At 46.4% G+C, this 14262-nt stretch overlaps 1 protein-coding gene across 4 annotated transcripts in view; it reads left to right on the top strand.

The window, feature by feature from the left end:
* GNB5 (G protein subunit beta 5) overlaps window positions 1–14262 on the top strand; it is a 47327-nt gene that overhangs the window by 23037 nt on the left and 10028 nt on the right. For all 4 annotated transcript variants that reach the window (XR_006381541.1, XR_006381542.1, XM_044229652.1 and 1 more), the window contains 4 exons: window positions 6789–6932; window positions 9297–9388; window positions 11657–11705; window positions 13775–13871. Coding sequence is in view for 2 of the 4 variants with exons in the window: in XM_044229652.1 (XP_044085587.1) it covers window positions 6789–6932; window positions 9297–9388; window positions 11657–11705; window positions 13775–13871 (382 nt within the window). In the remaining 2 variants the exon portion in view is untranslated. The remainder of the gene's footprint in view (window positions 1–6788; window positions 6933–9296; window positions 9389–11656; window positions 11706–13774; window positions 13872–14262) is intronic.

A 14262-nucleotide genomic window follows, 5' to 3' on the forward strand; every position in this document is an offset into this window, starting at 1 on the left:
AAGGTTTTTAATCCTTTTTCTCATTAATGTGATGTATCATTTTGGTTTGTGAATATTGAACCACCCTTCATCTCTGGAATAAATATCTATTTGATCATGGTGAGTGATTTTTTTAATGTATTGTTAAATGCAGTTTGTTTATATTTTGTTGAGGATTTTTGTATCTATGTTCATCAGAGTACTCTTCTGTAGTACTCTTCTTTTGGAGTGTCTTTGGTTTTGGTATCAGTGTAATGCTGGTTTTGTAAAATGAATTTGGGAGCTTTCGTTTCTCTATTTTTTGGAACAATTTGATTCAATAGGTATTAACTCTAAGTATTTGGTAGAATTGACCTGTGAAGCCATCTAGTCCTGGACTTTTGTCTTTCAGGAGTTTTTTTTTTTTAATTACTGACTCAAGGGGTCCTGGGTGGCTAGTGGGTTAAGCCTCTGCCTTTGGCTCAGGTCATGATCTCAGGGTCCTGGGATCGAGCCCCGCATCGGGCTCTCTGCTCAGCGGGGAGCCTGCTTCCCCCACACCCTGCCTGCCTTTCTGCCTATTTGTGATCTCTCTCTGTCAAATAAATAAATAAAATCTTAAAAAAAAATAAAATTACTAATTCAATTTCATTGCTAGTAACCCATCTGTTCAAATTTTCTATCTCTTCTTGATTCTGTTTTGGAAGGTTATGTGTTTCTACAAATTTATCTATTTCTTCTAGATTATCCAATTTGGATATGGCATATAATTTTTCATAATATCCTCTTACAATCCTTTGTGTTTCTCTAGTGTCAGCTTTTATTTTTTTCTCCTTCATTTCTGATATTATTTGAGTTCTTTCTTTTCTTTTTTGATGAGTCTGCCTAAAGGTTTGTCAGTTTTGTTGATCTTTTCAGAGAACCAGCTCCTGGTTTCATCAATGTGTTCTATTATGTGTGTGTGGTTTGTTTGTTTGTTTGTTTGTTTGTTTTTGTCTCTCTGTCATTTATTTCTTCTCTAATCTTTATTATTTCCTTCTACTGGCTTTGGCCTTTGTTCTTTTTCTAGCTCCTTTAGGTATTAGGTTGGGTTGTTTATTCAAGATATTTCTTGCTTCTTGAGGAACACCTATTTTGCTATAACTGGACCTCTTAGGGGACATTTTTGCTGCATCCTAACGATTTTGGACTTTGGGTTTTTGTTTTCACTTGTCTCCATGTATTTTTATTTCCTCCTTGATTTCTTAGTTGACCCATCTGTTATTTAGTGGCCTGTTATTCAGCCTCCGGGTAGTTTGTATTCCTCCGAGGTGTTTTCTTGTGATTGACTGTGCTTAGCTGTGATGCTTAAAAAGATGAATGATATGATTTCAGTCTTTTTGAATTTACTGAGACTTGTTTTGTGGCCTAACATGTGATCCATTCTGGAGAACGTTCTTTGTGTACTTGAAAACAATGTGTATCCCACTGTTTGGGGATGGAATATTCTAAATATATTTTGAGTTCATCTGGCCCAATGTGTCACTCAAAGCCACTATCTCCTTGTTCATTTTCTGTCTAAATGATCTATCCATTGATGTACGCAGAGTGTTGAAGTCCCATATTATTATTAAACTTCTGTCAGTTTCTTCCTTTGTGTCTGTTAATAGTTCCTTTATGTATTTAGGTGCTCCTATGTGAGGTGCATCGATATTTACAATCATTCTATCTTCCTATTGGATTTTTCCCTTTGTCATTATGTAGTGCCCTTCTTTGTCTCTTGTTACAGTCTTTGTTTGAAAGCCTGTCTTGTGCAATGTAAGTATTAAGTATGTAAGGAGAGATATGCTCTAGCAGCTGGCTCTAAGAGGACCTTCCTGTTGTTTTTCATTGGTTATCATTATTATTTTTAATAAATCAAAAATGGGGAAAGTCAGGGCCGTTAATTAATGACAGAGCTGAGATAAACTGCATACCACATAAAACATCCTCCTCTAATTAACTTGGTGGTCGTGGGAGTAGAACAGAGAGCCTTCTGAGGGTGTGGAAATTCCTATCCTGCAGTCTGAGTCTGCATGTGCTTATGTGTGTAAAGCTGCTGTGCTTCAGAGTTGTGCATTTTATACATCTTCAGAGTTGTGCATTTTATACACCTCACACTTGTGTTTTCTCAAATAGCAAAAGAAAAGGCTTTCACTAGTAAGCCTGATCGCACTTTGAATAAACTACAAGGCGAAAACATTACAACTTCAACCCTTTGACTAAGTTTCTTAACACATCATAAAAGGATCTTTGGCTTATTCATTCATGCCTACTTAGCAAATCTTCGTAGGTGCCCACCACCCACGTTGCCAGATACCACCGGTTCCGGGGGTGGACTTGCTCACACTCAGGCTCTGTTCTCAGGACCTTCACGGAAACTGTCTGTGACTGAGCAGCGGGGGAAGCGGAGAGCTGGGAATGGGAGGGGTGGTCCCAAACTTGCTGCAAAGGGCTGCCTGAGCCAGCCGTGGAGGGAGGGGCTGTGGCCAGGGCAGTGTGAGGGCACCCCAGAGGGAGACAGGCAGCCTGATAGGTGGGCAGGGCCAAATCACAGGGCCCTTGAGTCTGGCCTCAGCCATTGCAGGCTCTGGGTCAGATTTGGGTTTCTTTTAAGCAGGAGAGCTTCTGGGTAAGATGAAAGCCTTCCGTGGCCCACTATGTTTTCATCTCACTGGGGTCGGAAGGGGAGGCGAGGCTGGCGGCAGGGAGACCAGGGAACTGGGTAACTGTTTAATTGCTGAGCGGAGGGGTGTTGGGACTTTGCACCCGTTGTTTGCCACCAGGATTCTCACAGACCTGTTCAGTAGGGGGCGCTGTGGCCCGGCTTGGCTGTGGTGCCAGAACCCGCCGTCTTTGGGGCTGAGAACAAATTAATAGAGGACATTTAGTCTGGATGAAGGAAGGCTCAGAGGGATGCAAGAACAGTGAGTCTTCAGACATCTGAAGTCCCTCTGGTGAGGTCCCATCGCCACCCCCTCCCTGCCCACCCCCTCTGTGTTGCCGCAGGTGCTGGAGGTGGAGATCAAAGGGGCACCTGTGAAGGAGAAAGTGCTTTCCTCCAAATAAGTCGCCAGCCCCAGGTAGAGAAGGTCCTGCGGGCCACTTCCGCAGGGGATGTGTCCTGGGAAACAGAGCAGGGCAAAGGTCTTGGCTTGGCGTCATACTGCTGGGATCAAATCTCAGCTTCCCTGTATCCTAGCTGGTCAGTCCCAAACAAAGTTTTATTCTGTTTTCTTTTTCTCACCTTGAGAGAATGGTAGTAAACTCCTCTCTCATGAGGTTTTCTGAGGATTCAGTGAGATGATTTGTGTAAAATAGTACAGCCCCTGGTAAATATCAATAAATGTTAGGTTTTATTACTTTATTATTGTTGATAGTATCTCACAGCTTCCTGGGTGATTCTGATGCATGGCCTGGTTGGGATACCTTAATGAACCTTGAGCTTCCTTCCATTCTGGTGATCAAGGTTGGAAAAAAAAAAGTCAAGAGGCTGGCAGAAGACTGGTGTTAAACCTGCAACATCCCTACATTCCAGAATAAATGACTGACCGCGAGTAAGAGGTTCTGTTTCGTGCATTTATCGTGATTGAGTGTTTGGTTTTTAAATTCCATTTTTACTTATATTGTAGTGAAGATCACAAAAATATAAAAAGAATTTTTAAAATATTTTTTACTATGAAGAATTTACTTGTAACTTTTTAAAAATATTCATCTCTTTGGTTGAAGAATATGGCATGGAAAATCTGCAATTTTTTTTTAAGATTTTTTTTTTAATTCATTTGACAGACAGAGATCACAAGTAGGCAGAGAGGCAGAGAGAGAGGGAGGAAGCAGGCTCCACGCTGAGCAGAGAGCCCAATGCGGGGCTCGATCCCAGGACCCTGGGATCATGACCTGAGCTGAAGGCAGAAGCTTTAACCCACTGAGCCACCCAGGTGCCCCGAAAATCTGCAAATTAAAGAGCTAGGCTGAGGTAATCGTTTAAAGCAGATTGTTTGGGTGTCCCAAAAAAGATGGGAGATTACTGGCCCTTTGTAAGTGTTAGGACAGGAATAGGTGTGGGCTTAGAGAGATTGAAGGGAATTACAGCATATTATAAAATATAAGTACAGAAATTAAGACCCAGTCCAAGTCTTGTGCGTTCATAAACTAACTTCTACCAGCCTAGGTCATCTTGTTGGGTGAACCGGGCCACCTGAAGGAAGCCAAGCATGGAGAACCCCATGAACAGTGGCAGGAGCTTTGCAGCCTCAGAGAGTCCCCACATTTGAGAGTTGCCCATGAGTGGGAGCTCTGAGGAGGGCCTTGGGGACTGTGCCAGAGAGCCCTAAGCTCTCTGGAGCTCAAGCAGCTCTGGCTCCAGGGAGGAGCTCCAAAGCCACTTCTCCTAGCTGCAAGGCGAGTCTGGGCCTCCCCAGACTGTCTAGGAGGAAACACACTCGGACATGCTGCAGCCAGCTAGGCACCAGGCCAGGGTGGGAGTAGAGTCCCCTGGGTATAATGTGGTTTCCCTCCTGCAGAGAAAAGGAGATTCTTTCTAAGTGCTAGGCCCAGTGTGTAAAAGAGAAGGGGCAAGAACAGGAGGGAAGAGGAGAAGAGAAAACCAGCAGCAGGAGGAATTTGGAGGTACAGGGCAGTCCATGGGTGCACTGAAGGCTTGCAGTCCCTAAGCCAGCACTCGCTCATTTCCTTTCCTTGGTAATCTCCACCCACAGAGGGCCCCACCGTATTTGCCGTGATGCCACAAGAGCCCCTTCCTGTGCGGTCTTATCACCTCATCCAGACCCTGGGAGCAGCAGGAAGCTGGGGCATCAGGAGGTTGTGCGTCTAGAGCTTATTGGCCCTTGTGGATCCCCCAACCCATGGCTGCTCGGGACGGACCGCCCGGGGCTCTGCAGTATGGTCAGCTGGGTCCCAGAGTCTGTGAGACCTGCATCTCCGCGGCCTTTCCCCCGGACACAGGGCGCTGTGCTCTGCCTAAGCCCAAGCCGTGGGCACTTGTGGGCACACACACACACAGACACCCACCCACCCACCTACTGTGACCCTAACTCCACTCACCATGCTTTCCCCCAGGCATCACAGCGTTCCTCTCACTGTCTGTGTGGCCTTTGTACTTGTCAGTTTACAGAAGCAGCTTGGGGGTGGCCGCATAGACCTTAGACACGTTTTCCTAAAATCTGCCCTTGATCTTATCTCCCTTGGAAGCTTACCCCCTCCTCTCCCCTCCCCTCCCCTCAGTCTGGCCTACAGGCTAAAGTCCTCACACTTCTCCTTTCCCGCTGAGGTGGGCCTTCACCCAGCCAGCACTCACTCACCCTTGGAGAGCCGCTCAGATGTTGCTGGGGTGGGTTTGGGGTCCCTCCCATGGGCCCACCCGGATCTCAGCACTTCTCACTTGATCGTGAGTCATCACAGTCTTGTCTGCCGAGATCCTCGGAAAAACTTGCTGTCCTGCAAAACCTTTTTTTTTTTTAATATTTTATTTATTTATTTGAGAGAGAGGCAGGCAGAGAGATAGGAGGAAGCAGGCTCCCCACTGAGCAGAGAGCCCGACCTGGGGCTCAATCTCAGGACCCTGAGACCAGGACTGAAGGCAGAGGCTTTAACCCACTGAGCCACCCAGGCGTTCCTCCAGCAAAACCTTCTTAGACCTGCAGCAAGGGAGAACCCCAACTTGCCAGAATCCTCATAGCATCTCAAAATGAAGAAATCAAGGAAGGGTACTTGGAGGGTTTGGGGGTCCAGGCTGAGTGATTTTTAAGGTGGGTGTCTTGAGGCAGGAAACTGGCTACAACATTACTAGCTTTGGATCAGGGAGCCCCACAAGATGAAGGTCTTGAAGTCAGTCTGGATGAGCAAGCTGTTTGTCTTGGTAAATAAGTTGTTTTGTTGGTTCACAGTCTTATCTTGCAGGAGCAGGTGTGTCCTGAAGCAGGCCGCTAGATTGTTTTCACGTATTCTCAGTATTGCCTCACAGAACACCAGGAGAGTGTGCCTGGGCTCGGAATTGTTCAACACAGGGGCAGGGAATTTGGTTGGTGTCAGGTCTTAGTAATGCCAGTTCTGTTCAACTGTGCTCCGAGAGAGCGGAGAGCCGGGACCAAGACACAGTCTTTGTGCAAACCCTAATTAATGCCTACTAGCAGGGCAGCTGAATGTCGTCAGCACCCAGCACAGGCTTGTTGAGTCTATGAGGGCATGCGTGTGGCCCTCTTGGGGGGGCCCTAGGACCATCTAGGCCCTGCTCTGGGGAGAAGCAGCCACAGGGGCACGTATCTCACAAAATGCTGCCTGGTGGGGTGCAGGGCTCCTCACTGCTACCAGGTGAGGGTTTGTGAGGGCTGGGGGTTGGGGGGAATGGTCCCAGGCTCCACCCCAGGTGCGATATTAGCAGGCAGCCCCATGGCTGGGGAGCATGTTAGGATCTGAGAAGCACTTGAGGTATCTGGCCTGCTCATGGGGGCTGCGCCAGTTCTGTTCCCCCAGACATTCACGGAGCACTCCCTCCACGACCCCGGGCCATCACAGAGCTCTGTGGATATGGCACGGAGGCCCTGCTCGACTTTGTGCCCCTGGAGACAGGCACATAAACACACATCTCAAGGACAGTGAGCATGTCGCAAAGGGACTTTGTTTTCATAGGACAGGAGAAATACGTCTGTGCTTGAATCCAGGTATAGCAAAGCATGTGTCCGTGTGTGTGTTCCAAGAGCCTCCTTCTCCCCAGTCAGCTTTCAGCATCTGAGTGACTTTCCCCCAGCACAGATTCTGATACCATTGTTCTTCCCGCCCTTCTCTGGGGACAGATCCTGACAGCGAGCGGCGACGGGACGTGTGCACTGTGGGACGTGGAGAGCGGGCAGCTGCTGCAGAGTTTCCACGGACACGGGGCTGACGTGCTCTGCTTGGACCTGGCCCCCTCAGAAACAGGCAACACCTTCGTGTCTGGGGTAAAGGCCCAAGCAAAATCCCTCGGGGTCCTTCCTCTCCTTGGGAGGGTGATGGTAGCAATTCTTGTCATTTCTAGGGAGTTGACCGGACATTTCTCTGGGAGGAATTGTCCTCAGCTCTCTGTCACATCCCCTGCTCCCACAGTAAGGGCAGCATGTGGTGGGAGGTTATGGTGAGGGGCTGTGAGGGTCTCCTGTTCTGCTGCTGACATTCAGTCTGCAGAGGGATCTGGAATGTTCTCCTCATGTGAATGCTGTGACTTAAGGTGCATATCTGCTGCATTTGAACACGTTTAGGGTTTTTTTAGATTTTATTTATTTATTTGAGAGAGAGAGAGAAAGAGAGAGAGAGCAGGAGAAAGGGGAGTGTCAGAGAGAAAAGACTCTTCTTCAGTGCGGACTCACCCCAGGGACTCCAGGATCATGACAGGAGCCAAAGGCAGTCGCTCAATGAACTGAGCCACTCAGGTGCCCTGAAAATGTTATTCCTCAAATAAACAGCAGAGTTAGCAGCTGAGAGCATTGGAGATGAGCATAAGGGTACCAAGCTGGTCAGATGGCTGCTGAGGTGAGGCAGCATTGTGGTGTGATCAGGGCTTGGGGACTCTCCTGCCCCAGCCCTGCACATCACCAGCACCCTCCCACCCCAGCGCACAGGGAACAGAGCATCTGAAGGCTCAGGGTCAGACACGGTGGCACACAGGAGCACTAGACTAGGATGCTGGGGTCACGGCTTTGCTCTCTGACTCCATTTCCTCGTCTATAAATTGGGCATGATGCAGAGCAGTACTCCACGGCCCCGGGATATGCTGTGGAATATATTAGGTGGAGGAGCCAACAGCGGGTCAGACAGATGTCAGGGGTGTTTCTGTAGACGGCCAGGAATAAGAGTGGGGAACTGAGCTGGCTGACCTGGCTGGAGTCCTGTCTCACTTTAGTCAGGAGAGTGGGGAGAGGAGGCCCTGGACACACCATCACGTGTCCTTTGCAGCTGGAGGATGCAGGGGCCCTTGGCTCCGAGCTGCCGGCGTCTTGGTGCTGGGCATTAGGCAGGGACTGTGTGGCCTGTAACCAGCAGGAACCCCAGTTTCTTCTTGGGTATTTGGCCCCATCTGTGTATGTTTCATTTCTGGGTCTTCGAATAGCTGTATCTGTGCCTCCTCAACTCTACTGCCTTTTCAAATAGTTGATAGCACTGTAGGTTATACTGTCTCCTTCAGAGCACTAAACTCTGTTTGACTTAGTGTCCTCAGAAGAAGAGAAGACGCTCCCGCTTGCTTTGTCTGCATTCTCATTAAAGATGATTGGAGCGCTGAACCCCCACTGCGGGGCTTCTGAGGTACTAGCTGTGGTGCTTCATCCCTCTCTTCTCTCTGAGGTTGAAACCAGCAACTCGAACACCAGTTTTAAGCCTTTACGTCTTCTATTTGACTATTAAGAGTTGGGGCGCCTGGGTGGCTCAGTGGGTTAAGCCGCTGCCTTCAGCTCAGGTCATGATCTCAGGGTCCTGGGATCGAGTCCCGCATCGGGCTCTCTGCTCAGCAGGGAGCCTGCTTCCTCCTCTCTCTCTCTCTGCCTGCCTCTCTGCCTACTTGTGATCTATCTCTGTCAAATAAATAAATAAAATCTTAAAAAAAAAAAAAAAAGAGTCCACATTGTCCTACCCAAATTCAGTAACAGCATTGCTCAGCAGGAATGTGTCAAATGCTCCTGGAGCCAGGACAGTATAATGTGAAAACCTCACGTTTAGGATCCCCTGGGTCACATCAGCAACCCAGAGAGAGGGTTTACAGATGGCGAGATGGAAGCCCAGGACAGGGACCTGCTGGAGACCCACATCTTGCTGCTGGCAAGGTCATGACCCCCAGCCAGCTTGCCGCAGAGGCGTAGATGACCCAGCGGCTCCTGGGGCGCTCCCTTTGCCTCCGGCTGACCTGTACACCTGAGACAGCGGGGTGGCCCCACTCTGCACCCAGTGTGTGCCTGCCCTTCCCCCCCTGGGCTTAGGGAAGCAGAAATGAAGAGGAGGGAGGAAGGGAAGGACAGAACAAAGAGAGAAATGCCCAGGGGGAGCAAGGAGGCTCTGGAGGGTTTGCACCCACACTTGGAAAGATGCAAAAGAAGAAAACACGCTGAAGGGGACAGCCAGGTGCCTTCTCTTGCTCTCCACACCTCAAGACAATCTCACCTTCTCAGGGCTTATTGGTTGAAGAAAGCAGCCTTGGGTGATGCTAGTCTCAGAAAAGCATGTTATGAGCCATTTACCCATGGGAGGTAAAGGGCTCTGTTACGTAATGCGAGCTCATGCCCGACTGCAGACAGGCCTTGCAGTGACCATAACTCTGGGTAACTTTGCATTTGTAGGGATGTGACAAGAAAGCCATGGTGTGGGACATGCGCTCCGGCCAGTGCGTGCAGGCCTTTGAAACACACGAATCTGACATCAACAGTGTCCGGTCAGTGAGTAGAACGTTCACGTAACTTCCCTGTTCTGCGGGCAGTCCCTGGCATGGGGTAATAGTGCTCAGCCCAGGAACCACCTCCAGGCTCATTTCACTTGGCCAAGAGAGGTCCCCCCAGCAAGAAAGGCCGATTTGTGGTAACCCTGAACAGCGCTGCAGATCTCTTGGAGATACTTAATTCAGTGGCATTTAGAGTAAGTGTTATTTTCCTCCCTAAGCAGAGTCAGTATTTCTCATTCATTTATTCAGCAAATATTTATTGAGATGTATATGCTAGACATTGTTCCAGGAACTTTGTGAACAAGCTAGACAAGGTCTCTACTTTCTTGCAGGAGATAAGACAAAGCACAAACAAATAAATGTACAATTTGATTTAAGATGCTGCTATGTGCAAAGTAAAACAGGCGGATGGGATGGGGTGGGTTATTGCTTAGGATGGCCAGGGAAGTCCTCTCTGAGAAAATGATGTTTAAAAGAGCCAGGCTTGCAGAGAGCTGGGTTAGGATGAGATGTGGAGGGACCTAACCAAAGACCAGTTTGAGGGGTGGTGGACATCGTCTCTGTTTTGCCCTTGAGAGATCACTCTGGCTGCTGTTTGGAGAACAGATTGTGGGGAAGCAAGAATGGAAGTATGATGGCCAATTAGAAAGTTGCATGAGTCCAAGAAAAAGGTGACAGTGGCTGGAACTAAAGACAGCGTGGAGACAGAAATGTCCAGAATTGTGAGGATTCTGAGATTCTACCCTAGCTACAAGCTATCAAGTTAGACTGCCACAGTTTCATAGCTGCTGGTAGAAGACACGAGACTCTTGGGTTCAAGATGAAGGACAGTTTATTACTCCTAGCAATGGCAGCAGCCAGAGTATCAGCACTTTTGTGCTGGTTGCCTGAGCCCCAATTCCACAGGGTGAAATGGAGAGGTTCCATTACAGAAGAAGAACCCTGAGCTTGGGATCATAAAGCTTTTATAAGGGGCAGTAAGCAGTGATCCATTTACTAAGACAGAGAAGGCTAGAGGAATTAGAGGTAGGAGGCAGTTGTCACACATGCTTTCCAGAGCTCTGTTTTGGGATAGTTACATTTGAGATGCCTATTATATACAGAAGTAGAAATTGAGTAGGTAGCGGATCTATGAACTGGTTCCCAAGAGAGAGGCAAGAACTTGACATGTAAATTTGGAAAATGGCATTGTTAAGACAGTATTTGAAATATAATCATCCAAGAATCTTCATTATACTTAGTGGGAAAGACAGTAGACCTATTCCCCTTAAAAGGAAGAATAAGGTAGCAGTGCTTATTTACATTAGCAGTAGAAATGTTAGTAAGAATTTCTAGGTCCTTGCCCTCAATTGTAGGATAGTGAAAAAGGAAAAAGACTGTAGCTTTTGACAAATGTGCAATAATTACCTAGAAAAATCAAAGGAAATTAATACAGATATTAAGTGAAGTTGGTAAGATGCTGGATAGAATATAAAGCCACAAAAATAAATTAAACCTCTATATACTCACTCCTTAAAATGCACATTCTCTCACCTGTGCTGCTCCCCTTACCCCGATCCCTCTTTCTCCTACATCCGTTAGGTCTCAGGGTAGACTCCTCTCTCCCTCTGAAGCCTGATAACTGAGAAGAGAATGAACATAACAGTAATAAGTATAATTTGCTGAATGCTTTTCCATCTGGCCATGTCAAGTTCTTTGCCCATATTATCTTATTCAGTCTTTACAACAGGGAAAATGCATTATCATCCTCACTTTTCAAATAAGGTAATTGAGGCTGGGCAAGGGGAAGTCCTTTGTAGGACTTTGGGAAGTATCACATGGAGGCAGTGGTCCATGCAGAGATCTGCATGAGGCTTTGTCTTTGCAACCCCAGTGTCTACACAGATAATCACTTCTTATCTCAGAGCTGAGCCAAGTCCCAGATCAGTGGAAACTACGGTTACAGGCAGCCTGCTCTGTGTTCAGTGCCTGGTGCAAATATACATTATCTCAGTTACTCCTCACCAAACTCTGCAAAGCCATTGTCACTGTCCCCTACTTACAGGAAAGAAAACTAGAGGCCAGTGGGCCAACCAGATCAGCCTCCCCTTCTTACCTCTATAATGAGTGGTTCTTATGTCACAGTGGAGATGCCAACTCTGATTCCACAAGCCCGGCATGGAACTACTTTCCCGGTGATTTCCAGATGATTCTGACAGGCATCCAGGATTGAGAATCACCATTCTAGATAAAGTGCTTTCTATCCAAACTATCTCTCTGCAGGTACTACCCAAGTGGAGATGCCTTTGCTTCAGGATCAGATGATGCTACGGTATGCTTCTAAATTATGAGAACTTTTCCTATTTGAAAGAGAAATGTAGTGATTTAATTTTATTTTTCAAAATTAATGTTTTTCTGATTACCGTAATAAAGTGAATTCATTGAGGAAAACTTGGGTAGGGGATTAAATATCTTAATCTCCCAGCCCAAGTAAAGTCACAGCTGGGTGAATTCCTCTCTTCTTTATTTTAAAACAAAATGCTTTATAATTTGTTTTCACTTAGCAATAGACTATGAACATTTTCCGATGCCAAGGTAGCCAATCTACATTTTATTTTCTTAGCAATTGAATAGTACTCCATGTTATAGACAGGCTAGTATATACTTAACTAGTTAATTTTTGAAAGTTTAGATTCAGGGTGTTTTTTCCTGTTAAGAAATACTGCTGTAAGTAAATATTTTTGGTACTTATTATTTCTCCCATGTGTTATTATATCTCCCATGCCCTATGTGTTCCTTTTCCTATACCTCCCCAGGCAGCCTGGGGAAAGTGGTTGGTTCAGGGTTTGCCAGAGAGAAGACAAATAAATACCAAATTAATAAGATCTTTTTAAAAAATGAAAATGTAAAACTTCCATCTGCCAAAGAACGTATAACAAAATATAAGAGCATACATCTATGAAAAGTTCTTGCCATCTATATGACAGACCAAATTGAAATCCTTTAGATATGAATGAGGTTGCATCATCACTAAGATACACACCCCAATTTTTTGAAAGAGTTTGATAAAATCTTGACTGTTTACAAAGTAGGAAATCCAAAATGGCAAATAAACACCTGAAAACATTTTCAGATCACCTGTAATCCAATAACTGCAAGCTTAAGGGATCCATGCTCATTTGGATTAGACGTGAAATGCTACATTGTGGACATGATGTGGTTAAAGAGCTAGGCCTTTTGGTTCCATCCTTCTGAAAAACAGTCTGGCCATATGATCCAAGAGCTTTCAAAATATACCTCACCTTTGATCTGGTCATACTATTTCTTTTTTTTTATTTTTTAAGATTTTATTTATTTATTTGACAGACAGAGATCACAAGTAGGCAGAGAGGCAGGCAGAGAGAGAGAGAGGAGGCAGCAGGTTTCCCGCTGAGCAGAGATCCTAATGCGGGGCTGGATCCCAGGACCCTGAGATCATGACCTGAGCCAAAGGCAGAGGCTTTAAACCACTGAGCCACCCAGGCGCCTTCAGTCATACTGTTTCTTAAAACAATTTTATTCTGAGGGATTCTGTTCCTTAACTGTTCTGAAGAAAACATCAGAGATATGTAAGAACAGTCATCAAAATTTTATTTGTAAAGGAGACAGAAGCAAAACTCTTAAGAGGGTATGGCTAAACAGATTTAATATATCTGCATAAGGAATATTCAACAACCATGGTAGTCATGTGTTTCTGAAGATTATTTAATGCTCATGACCTGATGTTAATAGAAGTCTTCATGAAATACCCACTCCATGTAAAGACAAACATAAAATGGAAGTAAAACTGATGGAAATAGCCTAGATGTTAGTCAGTACTAGTATTCAGGGTGATTTTTGTTTCCTTCTTTGGGCATTTCTGAGTTTTTCTGTAGTTTCTACAATGAATGTGTATCCTTTCTCAGAAGAGAAAGAGGAGTTTCATTTTTATTTTTGTCTCCCCCAAAATCTCTGTATTTGCTGTTTCTTTGAATATCCACTGATCCGTGCAGAGTATTAAGAGTTGGGATGATGGGAGAAAATACTAGGGGAGAAAACTCGAGGTATTTCCCTCATCCCCCAAACTTCACAAGCCAGCAGCCCCTGCCAATAGCCCCGTGCTCCTCTCTTCCCCAACCCAGAGCCAAAAATAAGTGCTGCTTGGGGCGCCTGGGTGGCTCAGTGAGTTAAGCCTCTGCCTTCGGCTCTGGTCATGATCTCAGGGCCCTGGGATCCAGCCCCACATCGGGCTCTCTGCTCAGTGGGAAGCCTGCTTCCCCCTCTCTGCCTGCCTCTCTGCCTACTTGTGATCTCTGTCAAATAAATAAATTTTTAAAAAAAGAAGAAGAAATAAGTGCTTCTTTGTCTTCTTTGTCACCCCAGTGTCGCCTCTACGACCTCCGGGCAGACAGGGAAGTCGCCGTCTACTCCAAAGACAGTATCATATTTGGAGCATCCAGTGTGGACTTCTCCCTCAGTGGTAAGATTTTCTTTCAGAAACTCTCCCAGTTTCTTTCAGAAACCATTACGCGGGACCTAAACGAAACCCAGCTCTTGATCAAGCTTTCCCTCAGCGGAACTCCCCATGAGCCAGCAGATTAAGCAGTCTGCGTCTGCCCTGGTTTTCCTCCATGATCCCTCGCCCCACGTCACCCTACCCAAGCAGCCTCCCCACCCCCTTCATTTTATGGGAAATGAAGGCTGAGCCGCCTACTGCTGTTCTTCAGTGATGCACACAGCTTCACATCTGCAGGGCCCTTCACAGGCTTTCTTCCTCAGCCTGCTGAAAAGGGACTTTTCCAGAGGAGGGGAGCAAGAGACCCTTTCTTAATGCCGGGAAGCTCATGGCCTCTCTGCCCTCACTGCTGGGG

Source organism: Neovison vison, chromosome 13 (genome assembly GCF_020171115.1).
Source record: "Neovison vison isolate M4711 chromosome 13, ASM_NN_V1, whole genome shotgun sequence".
Taxonomy (NCBI): Eukaryota; Metazoa; Chordata; class Mammalia; order Carnivora; family Mustelidae; genus Neogale; species Neogale vison.